General features: G+C 39.1%; 1 protein-coding gene across 1 annotated transcript in view; it reads left to right on the top strand.

The window, feature by feature from the left end:
• Nucleotides 1–21,438, top strand: part of SPIRE1 (spire type actin nucleation factor 1) — a gene marked incomplete at both ends in the record, with an annotated part of 130,460 nt that overhangs the window by 98,564 nt on the left and 10,458 nt on the right. Inside the window, 4 exons of the mRNA XM_082318243.1 lie at nucleotides 4,206–4,292; nucleotides 4,681–4,810; nucleotides 15,597–15,760; nucleotides 20,781–20,871. Coding sequence (XP_082174369.1) covers nucleotides 4,206–4,292; nucleotides 4,681–4,810; nucleotides 15,597–15,760; nucleotides 20,781–20,871 — 472 coding nt within the window. The remainder of the gene's footprint in view (nucleotides 1–4,205; nucleotides 4,293–4,680; nucleotides 4,811–15,596; nucleotides 15,761–20,780; nucleotides 20,872–21,438) is intronic.

Here is a 21,438-nt window from a genome sequence, read left to right as displayed (position 1 = left end):
CTTCTTTTTTCTTTATTATGCATTTGTGTTAAGCTACAGCTTTTAATTCCACATTGATTCACAATTAGCTCTTTCCTGCCCCCCCCCCCCCCATGCACCATTCACTGTATTTCTTGAGCAGTGCTTATTGAACAAGTAGCTGATAACTCTTACGTTACTTATTCAATGCATGGCTGTCAGGTACCTTTTATGTAGTATCCCAACTCAGCATCACATTGCATAACAGTTAAATTCTTCATAGGTAACGGTGCTCTCTTCTTCATATTCGAGCTTTTCACAAATACCTGTGATGCAGTGGTATTCGCTTGGCCATGCTGCAAAAGGGGAATTTAGGCATATAGGTTGAAGCTATTATAAAAAATATCCAATAATTTGAATGTCTAATCTGAGAATCCTGTGGCATGACCGGGTATTTTTAACAAAAATTATGTATTTATTTACAGTATTTAGCATCTTACAGTACTTACATTAATTGCAATAGCAGCTGTGCGTGGACAGTATTTTCATAAGCGAGATTTCAGATGTTTCAAGCTGGATATAGAGAATGTGAGGAAAAGACTTTGACCAGTTTGTCCAGCTGAGCATCATAGAGTCTCTCTTTCTCTTATGCACAGGTCTGATTTAGTTTTACTGAGTGTTACTCAGCTGCTTTAAGCAGGGAACTAGCCTTTTTTTCATTTTCTGCCTTCGTCACACGTTCCTGCAGAAGTTTAGGAGTCATCCTGTGTAGAGCAGTGAGCTTTACAGTTCCTAATCATGCTTTAGAGGTATTCAAAGGAGGAGTGACTCTGTGTAAGTACTGTGGTTATCATGTGGTATCATAAACTTGTATCTATAATAGATGTGCAGGAACAGCAGTGTGAATACAGTGGCTTACGATGTGAAGTACCAAAGCACTTCATTCTTGGATGCTGCTGCTTGAGCTTGCTGCGTGGTGTCAAATATGCACTGTATGACAACTGTGTTAACAAAGGCACTATACTGTCTGCATAATGAAAGATGGCAAATATATATCCACTTATGATACTTCAATTCACAACAGAACTGTATCATGAGCTGTTCTGGAAATGATGTAGCATGCCCCCTCTGTCTGTTTCGGTGTCCATGCAATCTCATTTTAAATGAAAATTTCTAGATAGCACAAAAGAGTATCAGTTTCATGTTACTTATTATTTAGAAATAGCACTCTCCTACTTAATGCTGTCACCTTTTATAGTGAGACAAGTAAATGGCTGAGATTATTGAATGTCAATGATAAGTGATATAGTTTTTGTGAGTCAGGTGCTATGTACTTCTTGTTTGGGATCACCATTTTCAAAGCTCGCATTTCAGCCGAAGGTTACTAAGTACCGTTTGCAGTTATTTCTTTAACTGCAAATCCATATTTATATATGAAAATGTGATGGTAGCAGGTTGTGAGTGAGTAGATGATTACATGGTAGTTTTTCTGTGCTTTAGCTGTTCAAATCTCTAAATTTCCGGTTGATTTTTATAATCATTGGTTATGCTTTCCCCACACTGCCAGTTTCAATTCATACTGCTGTACAAAAGCTGTTTTACACACATGAAGACTTAGGATAGTTTTACAGTGTTTTGAGGCATTTATTTAAATACTAGTTTGCAGTGGGGGCCAATCTGGTATGTGGAAAAAAAAAAGATAATTTTGTTGGTTGTTTTTTTTCCCCTGCATGTATCATGGCTGCATTTCTGCAATATATCTCTGATTTAGACTTTAATCAAGAGCCATGAATTTTAAGTAATTAAAAGGAAAAGATGCATGTGCAATTGCTCATTACAGAGAGAGTTAATTTGAGTAAAGAAATAGATCTAGTGTGGACGGAGAGGATGTCTTTTCTGTCAGCATCTTGTTTGGGCACCGAGTATGAGACGGTCGGTTCTGCCACCGGTGCTCCTGCTCTTGGCTTATTGGCTGCAAAACATCCACTTGCTTTGTCACCAGCTCCCCGTGTATCCTGTGGAAAATCACTTAAGCAAATCTTACATTTCTCCTTTTCCAATCAAATGGGAATCCTGATACTAATTATACCCTGGTGGCATTAAGTCAGGGCGTAGAGTGCCCTGAGGTGAAAGGCTCAGAGCCATGTATTATTTATTTCCTATTGTCATGCAGAGGGTTGTTCCCCAAGGCTGGAACGGAGATTATCAGTTTACAAAATGGCTGTTCTGATGGTAATAACTCTCAACTTCAGCTATCAACTTTGACATCTGATGAACAGTAACCCAGGGAAGAAAGGCTTCTCGTTTCATTAATAATCCCGCAAAGCCTGCTGGCCTCAAAAAATTGCTTAGTCTTTAAACAGAATAAATCAGTCACACCACTTAAAATAATATTCTCCTCATCACAAAATGTCAAATCACTGTTAAATATAAACCTTTTCAATTTTAATTTTTCGGCACTATTTTTAGGAAGGTGATGCATGTTGCAGAGTTTAGCAGCTTGGTATTCTCTGCCAAGCTATATGAAATTCACTCTAAGGAAGCTAAGGGGGAGGGGGGAAGAAATAGAATTTGGACCATGTCTGGGGTAGGATACCTCCAGAAAGAGTCCCCCGGCGGGACTCTGCATCCTCTTCCTTGTCGGGGAAGCGATGAATCTTCTCTGGGAGGCTGTCGCTCTGCCTCAGCCTGGCATCAGGGCACGTCTGAGGTGACCAGAGCGTATATGGAAGCTGCGTGGCGTTACTGAAGTTCAATTGCGGATCATATTCAGGTGACCTTATGGGCATTTAAACCCATTTTTCTGACTGCAGCATTCCTTCTGGTTAGGAAAAGTGCATGTGATTTGACAAACCAGAGCTGTGTCTTTACATGTATTTTCTTGCTACTGAGCTTGTAGGAATAGAGTCTCCGAAAGAAAAATGAGCCAAGTGACCCTTAAAAAAGAAAAAGAAAAAAAAAAAAAAAAAGTGCTGAAATTTGGGATGCTAGGTCTAAGAAATATAGTGTCACGGGAAGTTCTGTCAAATTGGAGGAAAGGGCTGATAGCCAGCTACTGTGTAGTAATAGAAGGTACCAGAAGGACATATGGCATAGGATGCTCTCTCATCCCTGACAGTGTGCTTGGGCACCGTGCTGTATGAAGACTGAAGCTGACAGGTGGATTTTTTAAGCAAATCTATACACTTATTCCCAGCTTACAATTTATAAATTCTTCATATGATAGGAAAACTTCCGTCACCTTCTTTTATATCCTGTACCTACAGTGAATTGCTGACTCTTTCCCGTGATGTCTTGTACATGGTCTTACGTCTAAATGAGGTATCAGAGAAAGAAATACCTGTCTTTCTGGAGAAGACCAAACAAACAAGCAAACAACCCTTACTCGGCCCCTTTCCTACAGAAATATATGATCTACAAGGAGGAAACGCGCTTCTACTTCCAATGACATGCCGCGGCATTCTAGTGATTTACTTTCTAGATGTATTAACAAACTTCGTTTTACACTTGAGTAATCTTTAAAGTGCAGGTGAAGAGGTGCTATGAAATCACGCTCAGGGCTTCCCTCTCCTTCTGCTGGAATTTACAAACAAGGGCATCTTTTCATGGCCAGAGCAACAGAGACAGGTGGTAAAGACAAAAAACCAAGGGGAACATATTTTTCATCCATTGCTACAAGCAAATCATTGGTGATTGTGCCAGCTGTAGCTTTGCTTTCTCATCAGTGCTTGGGGGATGGTAAGGAGATCAAGAAAACTGGGGCCTTAAAGAGCATCCCTATTTTCTCAGAGGCTAAGAACAGAATATTAGAGACTGTGTGTAATGGTTGGCAATGAGGCATGGTTCAAATAGTTGTTCTTAAAAACAGTTCTTAAAGTTGTTCTTAAAAAAGCTTTTCCTTCAAGTAAGATGCAGTCTTCATCTGCATTCTCCCATAGACATGATTGCAGCCTTGATATCTGATTTCATCATTTCAAAATCCTGAGTGCTGCTGATTAAAGCTGATGCAGTTGTGGTTATTCTGCAGCTATCTGCAAAGCTGAAAAGCTGTTACCTATGTTTTTGCTTGCCTGTGCTCTGCATATGTATTATTGCTCTGCTCAAGACTGGTGGGGTTTTATGCCTAGTGCAGGTGTCAGAACACTACAAGCTCTGTCAGGGTTGTTGTGAATTATCAATTGATCTCATCATCTGCATGAATACGAATGCAAAACACGGAAATATATATTTCACTTTCTCCTTTCCAGGTCAACGGTGACATTCCACCTCGATTAAAAAAGAGTGCCCATGAAATAATCCTGGATTTCATCCGATCGCGACCTCCATTAAATCCTGTATGTAATCCAGTGGGCTTCATTCCTAACAAAAATGTGGCTTTTTAAAGCACGTTTGTGTCCCAGGAATATGTTAAATATTATGTTTTCTGACATGGGCTTTCAAAAATATTCTCTTCTGTGTATAGAACGTGGTTTCTTAAAGAACGCTGTGTAATATCTTGCACCTACCAATTAATAACTGTTATTACCAGCAGCCCTTTATCTCTCTGGGAAATCATAATGAATTGGGGAAAAATACAACCCTCTCTCCTATTTCTGTGAGTTTTACAATTTAGTGCATGTAAAATCATATCACAGCATTCCACATTTTTCTCCAAAAGAAGTGTGAAATCTGCTTTCAAGGAAGCACTGGTTTATGTAAATATGGTTATCTTTATATCCCGAGGCCTCGGCAAGAAAACTGAAACCAACCCCACCACGGCCACGCAGCCTTCATGAAAGGATACTGGAGGAAATCAAGGCAGAGAGGAAGTTACGTCCAGTCTCACCTGATGAAATAAGGCGTAGCAGGCTGGGTAAGCACATTGCTAGTTTTTACCTGCAGCATCCACAGAAAACTTCCCACATAAGAAGCAGCAATATTAGCGATGCCTGTGCAGATGTCACAGAAGGTAAAATTATTCTCATCCCTTCAGAAAAAGAAAGAACCTACAGTCTTTGCTAGGGCTATGCAGTCTTTGTGCTAAGTTATATTTAAAAATAAGATACTGTATGGCTCAGCTTGATTCCCTTCAAGTTTTTAATGTAAGTATTAGATAAATTTAATGGCATTATATTGCTTGTTGCACATGACGGTTAATATTAGCTTTGCTCAGAATGGAATGGATATTGCTTCTCCCTGGTGCGATATTCCTTACATATCTGCAAGTATTCTTTACATGTCTGTTTTCAATTAATTTTATTCTCTTTGTTTCCTGTTATTAGCATCATCAATTTCCTTATTTTAATTTAAAATCTGCTTTTATTTTGTTTGCTGAATCTATTGCTTCTATTTTGAATGTAAATCTTCACTTCATTTTCTAAGTTATGGAACATGTGTTTGTATATATTTTCAGTGGGCAAATAATTTAGACTTGCACTTCAAAGCATTTAATTTCTGCAGTGTATATTCAACAACCCACTATGAAATTATACAAATACTATGCTTTCCAACAATCACCAATTTGCGTTAGTTCAATGGTTCTGATGACAAAAGCATGACAAATATAGTCTTACATTGTGACCTACATTTCTTTAAGAGCACGGTATTTATCTATATCAGAAAAACTGAGCTAGCTGGATTTTTGAAGAACAAAAGTGGCATCTTATGGCTAAAAAGCATGAAATAATCCATGTATGTACTCCCTGTCACTGCTTTTTGCAAAATATTTGTGCTTGCCACGTGCTTAAAGGCACTGGTCCAGATTCAAGTAGGTTGTGACAACCTATTGTCTCCAGAGAAAAACAATTTCATCAGTCTTGCTTTGTTGCATTGTTTTTGAAGTGCTCGGTACAGTTTGGTGAATGCTTGCGTGCATTTTTAGAAGCATGATGTTTTGGATATTGTTTCTTTGGGCCTTCCAGTTTCTGGTTTGCATTCAGTTTATGCTTGCTGTTATCAATTAATGTTTCTAATAGGCCTAGACATTTTTCCAAATGTGGGAAACTTGTAAAAACATGGTACGCTTCTTTTCTTTTAAACATTCAATATCAGTATTTTAGATTTTCTCCATCTGGGAACTATCATGTCCTCTCAGGGGCAGCAAATTTGATCTAATAGATCTTTAAAATTTCTAACTGATATAATGACATCAAACCCATTTAGTAAACCGTTTCTAAAAACAATGTTAAATTTTGGAGTATTACTGTTTAGGACTTCCTGAGCTGATTTCAGGGCATGGCCTCCAATGAGGGATACCTGTCTTCCACCAATTCTTCATTTTTTGTTAAAGAATTAAATTTTTGAGTTTTGGAACTGTGGTAATTCCCCTTCAGTCCAGTGAACTGTTTGGATTAAAAGCCATATTACTGGAGATGTAGGAGGGGATGCATGCAAGTTTTATTGCCCAAGTGTTAATTTGCTGCTGGCATGAAGAAGAAAAAAGAGCAAAGGCCTTGAAGATATTTTTTTAATGTTGAAATATGAGGTTTTGTTCTTTCTCACATTGAAATTATTGTTATGTCCAAAGTTCCTTTTAGAACAAAATGTGTTTATGCAGAATTGGGAATGGAGTAATGCTAGTGACATTCAGTATGGCACAATAGATCTGCCATATAGTTTAGATGACCACTGAATGTAATTTAGTGTAACAACATGTAACGTAATGAGGTTTAAGGATTATAAATCTAAGTAGAAACACCATGTGGGACACTTGCACCATCTGGACAGAAATATTTGTTGCTATTAAAAAGAAAAAAAAAAAAAAGAGCGTTAGAGTGAAATACTTGGGAGTATAAGGTACATTGCACATGTCCCAGAGTTATTCCTTGTTGCTCGGTTTATAGCAGTCAGGAGCACAACTACCCTTGACTCTTGGGGCGAGGGGGGCTGTACTCTTGCAGTTCCTCCTCTGCGATATGGGTGGACCTATGGCATGTGTTTCCCAGCAGCCACAGGCTGTGTCCCTCTGCTCTGCACAACACATGCGTACAGGTAAGATCTTCTCTACCCTGACCTGCCACTGAAAAAAGCCAGCCTGTGGCTGGCCGCTCTCAATCTAAAACTTCTGTGGAAATAGTAATTTAATATTGGTAGCTCTGCTCACAAAGGGAGAGGTTTGAGTAGAGGAATTGGAGTGAGCTTTCAAATGACGTCATAAAATCATCAGAGTAAGCCATCGAGACAAACACAACCTTGAGGTACATGTCCTTTTAATTAAAAGCATGAATTTGTGACTCAAACAAGTTGAGCTAATGGAGCTTGGAGAAAACTTTGTTTCAGGTACATGTTTTATCAGCCTTCAGTTAGGATTCAGCATTAGGTGATAAACGCCCATATGCTTTAAAATGTATTTGCCTTTATGCTATGTTTGGACAGGGATTTAGATACTGTTTCTGTAGCCGTTACCTGTGGCTAATGTTGTTTAGTTAATGAACTACAGGAAAAATACCCTGAGTCCCAAATTTGGCTCTGAGTCAGCCACCTACTGCGTTCACCACATAGATTTGTTCTCGTGAGCAAAACTTGTCCCAGCACAACCTTTTTTTAAACATCTTTTAATGCAGTGGTGTGTGTGGCTGACAGGCCCTTTCATACCAACTTGCGTGTTAGTCACCTGTCAAGTAAGACAGATAAGCTGTTGTCAGTTTTGATGTGTTCTTGTACATTCTTGTGGCTGGGCTTGGCCTCCTTATTTGGATTAGTGCATTGAAATTTTGTTTTCAGTTGAGAAATATTTTGAGTGTCTACTCCCTGAATTATACTGTTTAATTGGAAATATAGATAGGTCTTTCCAGAAATCTGAAGAACATCTGACCACTTTCTTATCTAGGAATAAAATGGTTATAGGCCCAGAAAGAAGAGGATAATATTATGGCTACATTTTAAAGGCTAAGTCCACCTAGGTTTTTAAAAAGAACAACAATCAGCACAAATCATACTGCGTTCGGCCTTTTTTCCCATCCTCTTCAAGGAAACTACTGCTCAAGCTTAGCTTGAGTGTCTCTCTTTATTAGTTTAATTATAATCATTGGAGATTATGCTTAAACAAATTAGAAATATCTTTATTTCAGGTCACTGAAACTTGTGTGAAATGTGGCTTTGTACTTTCAGATTTTTTTCTGCTCTTTCTCTCTCTTTCTCCCCACCCTCTTTTCCCTGTCCCCTCTCTTTCATTTTAATTGAAAATACTCCATTTTTAAGATACTTGCCTCTTGTTCTGATATTTGATTTATTGAATTCCAAAAATGTCATTCTACAACTATACAAATATATTTATAATTGCTCTGTTTGCAAATCCCAGTTATGCTACTGTAGTTTTCAGACTTTGAGCTTTACTATAGTAAAGCAATAGTATGTCTGACACATTTTGGATTTAGGCAACAGAATCCAAAATGTCTCAAGTGGAGTTAATATTTTGTTTTCATTACCCTTCTGCTTTTCTAATAGCTGAATCGTTTTCTTTTTGTTGTTTTTGTTTCTTTTTTACAGCAATGCGGCCACTTAGCATGTCTTACAGTTTTGACTTGTCAGGTAAAAGGTGCAACAACACCTGACGTGGTTATTGTGCTTATTGTGAAATTTGTTCCATCTGTTTGTTGAATTCCCATTTAAGAAAGAAACTTGAAGGGATTCTTCCAAGATATATGGTCAATGAAAATAAAAATTAAGATAAATTACTTATTAATACCTACATTTCCCTTGTCACAAAAGGATGCCTAGGCGTAGGAAACAACTGTATTTCACCTGAAATAGAGTGCTGGAATTCTGTTTAAATAAATAACCAAAAGAAGGTGGCCCAGAGCTATTCCAGACTCTAAAAAGGATTGCACAATACAGTGTCACCTTCAAGTCTGATTTACTTATTTATTAATCTGACCTTTGTGTCTTTATACTCACTTGTTGACTAGACCATCTTTTGCAGTACTTCATTTCTCATGAGAATCCAAAAACTAGTTTTGAACTCATCTACCTTTCTAGATTTCATGAAATACACCTATGAATACTAATCCAGAGAGGAACCGTCAATTCTACTGAGTGTCTTTACAGTAAATGCTTTGTGAGTCGTGAAATCAAAGACGTTCACTCAGAAGAGGCCAAACCTTCCTTCTTTACTGGGCAGCAAAATAAGTTGCTAAGGTTTGCTGGTAGTAGCTGATACAAAGGATTCGATAGCTGATCAGCTATCTAATATCAAATTTAAAGGTTCCTCTTGGTGGGCCATTAGTTAAGATGTGCAGTAACTGTATGAACATGTTCTGCTTCAGGGACAGCAATGTCAGAGAGTTTGTGTCTACTAGCCAGAAAATAAATTCATTCCTCCGTCATTGTGCACTAACTTTCCAGGATGCTCAGGCCCAAAGACTCCATCACTGAGGTTGGAAATATTCTACATTACCCTCAAAGGTTTGTCCACTGAGGAGAGCTCCTACGTTAGCTCTTACCTCATTTCCCCTAAGTGACTCCCAAGAAAAACAGTCTCCAAATAAATCCATGCTCTCATTTTGTGAAGAAGCAACAGCAGCTGTACCCTCCTCCTTTCCTTCCAGTTGCATGTAGAAACATCTCATCTGGGACTTCTGCGGAGTTTTCGTCCTCTGTTTCTCCATACACCCTTTAACTTCATGTAGTTATTTTCCCCATAGAAAGGCATAATCTGGCTGAAATGCTAGCATATTGTGAACTAGAAAGACCATAGAGAAGTTAAATGGTTACCGTAATATAAAAAATACAATAGTTTTATAATATGGGAGCGAAGTTCACAAGCAGCCTATCTATGAACGTGGCTTCATGTTCTGGCTGAGCCAAGTAAACAGCTTGCCACTGTCAAGAGGCGAGGAGGGGCTCCTGCTGCTCCTGCTCCTCCCCAAGCTCCCCTCCAAGCATGCGATTCCCCCTCCTCCTCTGTACCAGTCCTGCTCATTTATTCAAAGATGACCTGGTTAAACTCATGTAGCCCAGGAAGAAATACTTTTCTTTTTTTACCAGGTTGGTTTTCTGCTCTTTTAGTGATTTAAACCTGCTTACTATCTGATCAGATGATCAGAGAGCTGGCTGAGGGCAGATGATGAGTATGGGTAGATGGGAGGAAGGAACAGGCTCTCCCCGTCAGAGGCGGTGGCAAGCTGTTAATCCCGCTCAAGCCCTTTTGTGAAACCTTACACTCATGGCGTATTGTACAGCTACTACAGCTGTCTGGTGGGATTCAAATTATGTATGTATTTGGTATCGTGTTTTACTCCACTGAAAGCTGAAGGGTCCTCAGGGGGTCAGATAATAGCATAAACAGGCAAACTTCAGTTTCCAAGAAATATTGCTGCTTTCAGATATGCCAGAAGTCCCTTCAGTTTTAAGACTATAAAACTGAACGTGCCAGTGACCAACAAAAGTGAAATGTTTGGATCTGTCCTTCTACATGTGTCTGTTTGCTTCTTCTTTTGCCTTTTATTTCTAAGAATCCTGAGACATGCTCATTTGTTTAAATCCAAACAATATTTTGTAAAAGCTCCCTTCAAAATCCATTAATTCACTACCATAATGTTTTTATTTTAAAGAAGTAGCTTCATAGCAATCTCTACTGTACTTCGATTTGCCCTTTTTGACTGACCACCGAAGAACTCTTCCTGTTTTCTTTATCCATCTTCCAAATGTGATTGTTTTGTTTTTTTCAAGTAATGTGGTTCTCAGCAAGTAATCTCATATGGCGCGACTGAATGATCTGATAAATTGTCTTTAGAAGTAAATTCAGGATGATTAAAACATTCCAGTTAGGTAGATGTGAGATACCAGATGAGCAGTACGAATGAATTAGATGGGTTGAGATGTCGATAGTAAGCAGATAAGCAGTAGTTTTGAATGTTGTTGCTTTGCGTGCTTTTACTTTTTTCTTTATTTTGGGGGCAGGGAAGCTATCCTGTGCTTTCATTCTGTGATCACTGTTTCCACACACTTGCTTTTTCACTGCTTTCATTGCTCTCTGCTTGATGGAATTGCTGTCATGAAAAAAACACAAACCAGCTGAAAAACAGAAGTGTTTCCTACTAAGTGCTAAAGGACAGCTGCAGGCTTTTATTATGCTTGCTGTCTGTGACTGGGATGATGCAGACCAATTCTGAGAAGACTTTTGCTGGCACCAAGACGATGTAGTTGGTATGTCACACTGCCCGGCTCCACGCATCTCCCTGCTGTTGTCATCCTGAAGAGGAGAGGAGGGTCGCCTGGGACCTCCTTGTTACCCTTCTGTTTCCTACTGGTAGAATAGAAGGAGCAAGCGGTAGCCACCTGTAATGAGAGTAATCTGAGAGGTACTCAGATATTGATTAGGGACCAGAGCAGTCATTGCCTGCTTCCTCTAATAGAAAAATAGCTTAAAAGCAGCTTCACTTCTATGCACTGCGTTGGCGTTGAATGCAGCTCAGAAGACCAGTCATTCCCACTCTTGACACTCAAGGTCTTACCTCAAAGCTGTATGCATAGCTGCTTTGAAGTTGTTACTTCAGAAACAGTTTTTACATTGGTGGGGGGGGGACAACATGACACAACAGGGAGAGAAGAAAAAGGAAACTGAAGAATTTAAACCCAAACTTCACGGAGATTGTTCCTGTTGCTCCAAACCCCGTGAGGTGATGTGTCTCACTGTTGGCTTTGCATGATCTGTGCCTCAGACCAGTGTAAGGAAGGAACTCCACCAGGTCCTGGTAATCTCTTGATTTAGATAACACAATAATGTGATGCAAGCACCAGCGAAAGACTGGCAGTGTGGTATACTGATTTGTTAGTTCTCAGGTTTGACTTCAACATCTAAGTCCATTGAAAGGAGCAGCACATCTCTGTTACCATTTTTCATTATATAATCTTTCCCGGTATATTGTCATCGTCATAACTAGCAGAAGGTAAACCTGTATTAATTCTGCAAATCCATTTCAGCCTTCTTTTAAAGCGAGTGTAAAAGTGATAGGGTTGAGGAGTACATTTGCTGTATAGAACAAAATTCAGGTTTCTGTTGTCATTATTTGCCAAGGAGAGCTGGCTAGGAGGCAGACAGCATATGGTTACATGACTGCTGTGGTTTGCATGTAATCTGTGGTGTGCTTAATTCCTTGTTTCATAAGAGACGTAATCTTACATGTAAATAAAGGCGCATTTCATATTATCCTAGGGTGGAGGTTTTTTGTCTCCCCCTTCTTAAGGCTAGTCAGGGAAGGCCAGCACAAAGATCAAGTAATCAAATCAAGACCTTCTCTTCTTTCATTTGCCTGTTGTAATGATAGCTTAGAAGAAACTCAAAAGAAACCAAACATATTCATCCAATTTGCAGGTACTGTTCATTGTACTTGCTGCCTGAAAACACAGAAAAATTACACTCTCCCAGTGTGTCTGACTCTCTAATAAAATCTTAACCCCAGGCTGTTACTCACACAAGCCTTTTTTTAATATCATTTGAATCATCTTCAAAACATCTAGATGTTCTATGAAACTAGATATGGTAAAACTACTGTCCATTTAAAAAAAAAAAATAATTTTTTTGTTTCAAAGAATTATCCATTAATTTCTTCTGTCATATTCATTTTTATAAGCGTTGGTCTATTGGTTGTTTCTGACTTGTTTATCCTGATTAATTTTATCTTGTTTATGATGATGTACCATTATTTGCCACACGGTAATGTTTCTGTTGCCTGAGTACATCACTAAAATAGCTTAAGCAAAGTAATATTTTTTTTGGTCTGTATCTGCTAACAAATTCTGGTTTTAATTTTGGAACATTTTTTTTTGTTGAAATCTGTTTGCTGAAACTGTAAAATTTCATGATCCTTTCCTTAAATTATGATAATCCATTTATTCATGTATATCCAGTACTTGTAAGTGCAGGAATGATAAATTGAACTTGAGCACTATTGACAAAACAGATTTTATAAATTGGATGGGTTTCTAATTTTACTTTTTTGGGGGTTTTTTATTCTTTAGTGCTTGCAAGTTGTAAAAACATTCCCTGTTGTTTTTTTTTTTTTTTTCTTTAGAGGAAAGAATGGTGATAAATGACATTTCCTACTGAGGAGTCCTTCAAAACAAATGCTATGTTGGATTGTCTTCTTGATTCACCTAAAACTTCTCTGCTATTTCAAGAAGACTTATAAACCAACATATGAACAATTTAACGATATGTATGAACAACTCATACATGTGTGAATTTAAATAACAACTGGTTTAGGCTTTGTAGATAGTGATTGGCTACATAAATTAGCTCCAAAATGGATCAGAAATTTCCCTTTCTGGGGCCTAAAGAAATTGGGCCTAAATTCTTAGAAAACAAAACAAAACAAACCCCAAAACAAACAAAAACAACAACAAAACCTACCACCACCACCAAAACACCAACAGAAAACAAGTTATGATGTACCCTGGATACCCGTTCCATCGCCTCCCCTAGTGCTAGGGGATGTCTGGCAGATGTTCCCTCCTCTTTCCTTTCCCCAGACCTAGCGTGTGTTTTATTTTTTTGGAAGGTGGGCAATACTGTTGGCCTTCCCATCATTTATTCTCCCAGTGCGTCCAACAGTACTTACAGACCATTCTTCACCCTCCCTACCATCAGGCAGGGGAGTCACCACCCAGGAAGTTTTTGGGAGAAGGGACACCACCTTTGGCTGTTGTGTTGGTGGTGCTGGGGCTGCTCCATTGGACAGTCTGTGCAGGAACCGCCCTGTGCAATCAACAGACAAATCAAAGATTTTTCTCTTACTCATTTGGGAAACCCTGAGCTTCTTCAATCAACTGCATGCCAGCTAATTATGAGGTCTCAAGAAGTGGTATGGGCAGCAGGGAGGTGAGGCCATTTGGTTTGTTTTCCTGCTGTCGCTTTCTGGGATTGTGTTGAGCGGCTGTTAGAGCAGGAATGCATTTGATGTGGAGGACGCCCATGCTGTACTCGCAGAAATCTAGGAGGAAAAAAAAACCATGACCTATAAGCCATGGTGCTAGTCAGGACACCCATTAGCAAAGCCTTTGAAGATAGGAACTAAGGGTTAGAGAGTCCAAGTCTTTGATTGCAACTCTTTGTAGGGAGGACCTGAAGGCAGTAATAACACTGTACTACACAGATTCATAGGCTTGGAATGTCACCATGACTTTAATAGTCCAAATAATCTCCTTTTTTATACTCCCAGTTGAAGGTATGATTTCTAGAGGAACTATAATACATCCCTTGTCCTTTCTAGCTCACTTTCCAGCATTTAACAATAACGTAATTAATTCTTTAAAATATATATCGATTTAACTTAGTCCTCTTCTTATTCCTTTTCAATAGCTGCTCTAGTGAGAAAGTTGTAAAACAGACCTACTACTGCAACTAAGGCTTTGTCTAGACTGTGTAGTTTTAACTTACCTAGTGCAAGAACAGCTTTTATCATTGCAAATTGTATTGTAGCAGCAGTGACCGTGTCTGTTTATACCAGGGCAACTATGCAAGTAACTCCAAATGATGTGTGAGTACTTACATTGTTGGCACTGGGAATATCTGGGTGATATCATTTCTCTGTCATAGTCCTCCTGGTAACCTAAGGTATGAATCATTTGACCTTCTGTGCCTCTTTTCGCCATGTATAAAAATGGGAATAATAACTTGTCATTACTGTAGCCTTAAAATACCTGGAGGTACTTTGTTATTACAAGACTGGGGAAGGAGTCCTATAATTACATGGGTAGAAAAACACACTTGTAGAAAGACCAGATGCTTAGGCATACATGCAAATGGGAGATTAAAAGCTTCTCTTCCTTCTCCCTCCGACATAATTTTCTTCAGATTGGAATACTGCACTTTGTACTTTTGCAGGGATAAACCTGATTTATCAGACCAAACTCTAAGCTCTCCTAAAATATCAAAGCCTAGGTCATTATCTTAATGTCTAAGCTAAGCTAGGCTAAGCACAGCAGACCCAATGCTTACGTTATCCGAGATGCATCTTCATTGCACACTGGCAGAAATCCTGAGTAATTTACTCAGTGGCGTTACATCCTTGTAAAACTCATGTAGATTAAAATAGAGCTGGAGCCTCATGTTTCTGCTGTTACATGAAGATTTGACATCACAGACATATTTTTAATACAAATGACCATGCAAGCCTAAGAATTGTGCATATTTTTGATGAATGCTAGTTATTTAGCTCATTTTCATTCCTTTTCTGTATACTGCAGAATAAAGTGTAATTCTGTCCTCACAGGAAAAACTAGGTTTACTCCATGCTAAACCTCCTAATTTCTGTGTGGCGTTGTCTTCAAATTCACTGGAAACCCACTTGTCCAGATACGGTTGTGCATTCTTCTGATACTTGCTATATAGTTAATTATAGACTGTAAGTTGAAGGAAGAATATTTTGGGGTTTAACACAGGATTTTTTTTTTTAAGTTGATTGGTGTTGGTCTGAGGTTGGTTTTTAGTATTGTGCACTGCTGCTTTTTCCACTGCTTTCATTCTTTCGTATTGCTTCTATACCACAAGCCATTGCCTGTAGTTCTCTGAGCAATGTATTGCTAAAGTAAAATAATTGCACACATATAACTATCACAATAATTTTTTTTCCTTTTGTGTATATTGCCTTGACAGTAAGATTTGAGAAGGCAAAATAAAAATTAGGTCCAAACACCAATTGTTCTGTTTCTTTTGCTAGATGTATCTACGCCAGAGGCTGGAAGAAAATTAGTGGATGCCTCTGTAGTGAACGGTGGCCTGGCACCACAAGGAAAGCAGAATGGGGCCACACAAGTGACAGTGCAACGAAAGAGACTCCTTAAGGCTCCCACGTTGGCTGAACTTGACAGCTCAGATTCAGAGGTAAAAAATCAGGACACAACTTGCTTCTCAATTTGTCAGAATTGAGTCTTATTCTGTAATTTGCTGAACTGATCAGCTGAGAAGTGACTTTGCAGATTATCATCTGAGTTTTCCATGATTGCTTTGTCAGCCCACAGAATTTGAAAAATACTAGATCAGACCTCAAAAATGAGAATATTCCTTTAAGGTTAAATGCTACTTGTGGCCTTAAACGCAGTATTTACTTATTTTTCTAAATGCCCAGTATCTGTCCACAGTGTATATGTAGCAATTATGCTTTTGGGACGCAGGCAAATGTGTTGCACCCTTCTGGCATCCATGCAGGAGCTGTCACTAAAGGACTCAGATGTGAGGCCAGCCTCACCGTACGAGCTCTCAAATAAAGAACATCAGCTGTACCAGAGGGGTTGCAGTTTGGTGCAAATGTCAACGCACCAGTTTGCTGTATAGGCTTGGGAACTAACACCCAACAAATGTTTCACAGATAGGGACAAGCAAATACTACTTCAATGAAGAAACAACTTTGAATCCATCCTCTCTCAAATGGAGAATTAAAGATTTAAAAAAGCATAAAAAGGAGAAAAGCTTAAAAAAGCTCTCTAGCTTAAAAGCTGCATTATATATGATCCTCAAGAAGTACCAACATTACATCCTCAAGAATGAGCTTTGTCTTCTGGACCAGTAGTATTATTAATTGAGTTTGGACCTTTCTGAAAGTTAAGCTGTCTGGAAAGCGCATGCAGGCAGAGTTTATTCACAGAGGCTAATTTTAGCCTGGGGAAGGCAGTCTTCCCTGACTTTCTTTCTCTCTAGTAAATGGGGAAGGAGGGGTTTCCTGACAGGGTGCTTACAAAGGCGTCTAAGCTGAAAGATAGGAGGCTGGGGAGAAATATATGTGGGGAGAAATTTATCTCTTTGCATACTTTCTTGATCTATGAAAGGTTGGCCCTCTTTGTATTAGAGGTTATCCTATGGGTGACTTGTTTGGGTGCATAATTTGGTGCATCTGTTTTGAAAGCAGAAGAAATTTGCATTCTGAAATCTCTCAGCAGTCTTTCAAATTACAATAGAGGCTATATGAGATTTTGTTAATATGAATGAAGCTGGGCAGGATGCAGGAATATTAAGACCTGTCAATGAGAGTTGGATCTTGAACTTAACAGCTTCCCAGCTTGTAGCTGCATGCATCCTGAAGCTAATGCAGCATATTTCACAGGGAAAAATGAGCAGAAGTCAGTAAAGGAAAATTCTGTAAAGGGAAACGTGAAGTGATTCTTGTAGGAGGGAAAAATAAGATGTCTGACTGTGACTATTGATTAGGGAATACTGTGTAGGCAAGCAAAGTTGTATAGAATAAGCTCTGGAACATACAGCAAAAGGTAAATTGAAAATAAATCAGCCACATCGAGCTGTCACAGAGAACAGCTGCTGTACTGGTTTGAGTCAACAGAAGTAGCTGGTGAAGCAATTAAGACGATTAAGATGCTCGGCAGAATACTGGTTGGGGCTCAGGAACAGTGCTAAAGAAGTGTAAATAAACAAACTGAAGGGAGTTTGGGTGAAATTTTCTGAGCTGATGAATGGGGTGGGACATAGAACATTTGAAGAAAGTGAAGATCGCTCTGTCAAAATATCTTATTTCTTTCCTGACTTTTACTTTGTATGTAACACACAGAAGAGCGTATGTGTTGTCCTGATTGCCTATAAATGATTCGGCCACCTCTTTGCCTGCAATTTGAATTGGGTTTAACCTATTTAGAGTTACTCACTGGGACTTAAATTATGACTATGTTATGCCCTAAATTACAGGCTGCACATCTCTGCACTGCTGAGCTGTGGACCTCCAAATGAGCTATGATGCAGACACATTTTCTTCCCCCTGCATCCCCTTTGTTCTTCTCCCAGCTGTGTTGTGATGCAGACTATGCCCCAACACTCAGTGTTGCCAGCCAGAGGTGAAAGGGAAGGTCTGATACAGCCCTATGCCCATTTGCTGGCAAGGATGAATATTGTACAAACTATTCCGGCTTTTTCTGTCCTTGCTTTTTTCTGCATCACCACTAGAATCACAGTTTCAGAGGAGGAGCAGGAAGTGCCATTTTGCTTTGTGTGGCTAAGAGAAGTAGCAATCTAATAGTGATTTTTGATACAGATATAAAAATGGTATCTTCCTAATGTAGCTACAGCTATCTGGACAAAAATCATGTCAGTAACATATTCACATGTTTTAAGGTGATGCCTTTAAAGCTGCAGCTTTCTCAGTATGTGTAAAATTCTAATTGTTTCACACTCTGTGGAGAAGTGCACAGTCCTGGATGTTGGGTTGATCTGACCTCAAATGTAAAATGTCAGATAGTCTACCATAATAGTCAACAGTTACTGTATTGATATGAAGAAATTCATATGATGGTTCATCAGTACTTCCTACACAAGCCCGCCATGTTTGAGAAATCGTAGGGCAGTAATAGCATTTTCAGTGCATGTGTTTGTGCACAGAAAAAGTAATTTGAAATGACAAACCAGGAATACCAGTTCTCGAAGCAGGATGATATGTCAAATTTAACATACTCCTGGTTTCCATTCTCCCTGGGTTGGTTGTTTATACTTACTATTTTTTATACTTAGCCATTGTCTCTGACAGTTCATTCCCTCTCATTCTTTAGAATAAGAAGTGCGGCTCCTGGAATCTTTCTTGTAGGTCTTTACCATACCCTTGCTCTCTGTTTTTGTCCATTTCTTTCACTCTGTTTTTTTCGAGGCTCCTAGGCCACTGGAATAGCCAGTGTTCATCCATTACTAATGAAGTAACTAAAAATCTTTCACAGAAATGGGAGCAAGATGGAGACATCTGTGTGCTACCTAGTTTTGCAACATGCGATTGAGACATCATGTCCATCTCGAGTTCAGAAGTGGAATGAAGAATGGTCAATACCTATTTCTTTCCATTGAAAGGTGGCAATTAGCAAAATTAGATGGACATGTAAAACATTTCTGTAATCCCTATTTTACAGTTTAATGTTAAGATTATATAGGCTTTTGATATGTTCAGTTGTGCACCTTGTTTTGTCTCTCTTCTCTCTGTGCTAGTGTTTCAGACACAGGAAAAAAGGAAGAAAAAGGAGAGCAAAAAAACCCAGAAAAGCGTGTAAATAAACTCAATGCACAGACTGTTGCTTGAATCATGATTCAGTCTTTTGTAAAACTCTACAGCATAAGATGCCGACAACTGAAGCACTTGTAATTTTTGGTCAGGACTAGGTAGGGTCCCACAGAACGAGACTTCTCTCAAGCAAGGATTGCTTGGATTGTGCTCCAGAGAAAGCTGTTCCCCCCCTGCTCCTCAGAAAGCCCTCTCTGAAGCCCTGGCTGCTCTTCATTCATAAAAATGAGCAGCACAGCACCATGGTTATGTTTTTTTAGTTGACAGCTTACTTAGTTCTTCGTCTTAGCTTGTTAGCTCCTCTGGCAATGGGAAAGAAATCTTACACTCAGACGAATCTGACTTCTACAAAGTGAAAAGTTTAGTAGTTCCCTTTGTACAGGGGTTATTCTCCTTCACAAAACTGAAATGTTTTACTCTAGACTTGTGAACACTGTTGCACCCCTTCTAAAGAACAGTGCATCCAAGTGTCTTGCAAGTTCTCCAAGTGGTCTTTTAAGGCAACCACGTGGCATGAAGCAGTGATATGCAAAGCTATCTGAGCTAGCTCTGTAGCTAAACTCTACTGGTTTTTGGGAGTAAACCAGCTGCTGTAGCTAAATGGGCTGCTCAAATTTCCCTACAAGCTTCCCATCACAACTGGTTTGCAGGGTCACACTTGATATGTTAAAGTGAATATATTGTTTTGGAATCTGGACTGGTTTGAGTCCCTTTGCAGAATATTGTGTTGTGGCATATACGTGGGAACAGTATACATCACAGTGTCCTCACATGCAGTGCATACCCTTGGGCTCAGCATAAAGTACAGATCACCTGATGGGAATTTGTAGAGGCCTCTGTCCCGTGATGCATGGTGCTCATTGAGGTGATCTGCCAGCTTTTCTTTTCTGACTTGCTGTTACCAAAGAAGGCAATCTTTCAGCCAGTAGAGGTTTTCCTGCTTGCTATTCACGTAACTAAGGAAATCTGTGAGAGAGAAGCTCAGCCACTTTCTGGGTTTTAGAGCAGGTCACTTGTTTGATCTGTAAATCTTGACAACTTAAATGATGTAAGTCTCCTTGGTTGAAAGCATTCACATTAGAGCTAAAGAGCATTCACACTCAGTCCTTCAACTCTGTTCCTTTGGGAGGCTCCTGTGATGATCTGTATCTTGCTGGTATCCAGTGGCTGAAGACAGAGGTTTTAAGTGAAAGCAAAGGATTTAATAATTTGGGTGGCATAATGCTTTAGATAGCTGAAAGGTGTTAGTCAAAGCCCCTTTCACTTTCATTCATCTTACAGGAATTGCTCTTGGCTGTTGTGATGAAACATGCTTACATAATGAGTGAGATTCCTTTTAAATACAGAAGAAAGGAGAAACGCACCAGGATTAGGGAACAGTGCAGTGGAGATCAGATTAATTTCTCTTTACCTGAGTCACTTGTATGAGTGGCTCTCATTCCTTTGGAGACCAGAGAAATCCAAGTGCTGATTCCTTGCTAGTGTGAGATATAAAGTTGAGTTAACGTATCTGCTGTAGCTGCAAATCCTTAGAAGTCCTTGAATACAATGAGGAAAATTGACAGGTTACAATGGATTCATGCACCTCTCTCTGATCTTGTTCTTTCATGCGATAGTTAAATATACTGAATTCCAACCACGTACCATTTATTTCAATTTCTAAAAAAATTTAGCATTGAAAATTCCATTTACTCAGTGCTGTGTAGAGTCAATGTGTCTCTCAGGACTTCTTCTAGGGCTTTGAGTGATTGAATGGTGCCAAATACTTTTGATCGCTTCTGATTTCTGTGTGCTAAGAAGCAGTAAGAGAAGAAAAAACAATCCCTGAGGAATTCTGTTTCTTTTCCTCTTACCACACAGGAGGAATCAGTGCACAAATCAGCAAGCAGCAGCAGCATCTCACCCTCACAAGTGGAAGACCCGTCTCAAGAAGGCACCAGCAGCAGAAAGAGTGAGTTTTGATGAAAGAGCCCAGTGGCTGCTTTTACACTCTTCTGTTGTCTTCTGTTCTATGAACATTGTCTGAAACTTTTATAGAAAGCTGAAGCTGAGTGTTGTTAATGAAATAACTCTCTAAAGCTGAACCCTAGAACCTGCTGAATAGGTCAAATGTGATTAACAATTGGAAGGCATTAGCCTACACTGTATGTGGATAACTTTGTGAAACAGAAGGTGGTTTCATACTTTAATTTGATGTGGATCTGTAGAGGAAGTCAGAAGTGAATGGGGGGTAGTTCAGCTATGTTCATCTCATAAAAGGATTTGTTGCTGCAGAAACACATTCTAACCTAAGACGAATTTAAATGTTTCCTGCATCTCTGTCACTGTGGCAGTGAATGTACTTGTTTGAAAGACTCATAGCAATCACCAGTATTTCTCATAAGAACTTACTGGGAAGAGGGGAGGATCTGTTCTTTTTTTTTTCAGGCACAGTTATTGTAGGCTTTACTGTGTAACAATATTTTTCATTTTTTTCAAAGTGTTTCAGTTTCACTGGAAAGGTTTTGTAATGAAACAT

This window comes from Platalea leucorodia (genome assembly GCF_965183815.1).
Source record: "Platalea leucorodia genome assembly, chromosome: 1".
Lineage (NCBI taxonomy): Eukaryota > Metazoa > Chordata > Aves > Pelecaniformes > Threskiornithidae > Platalea > Platalea leucorodia.
Note: the sequence above shows the minus strand (reverse complement) of the source record. Positions and strands in the feature narration are given on the sequence as shown.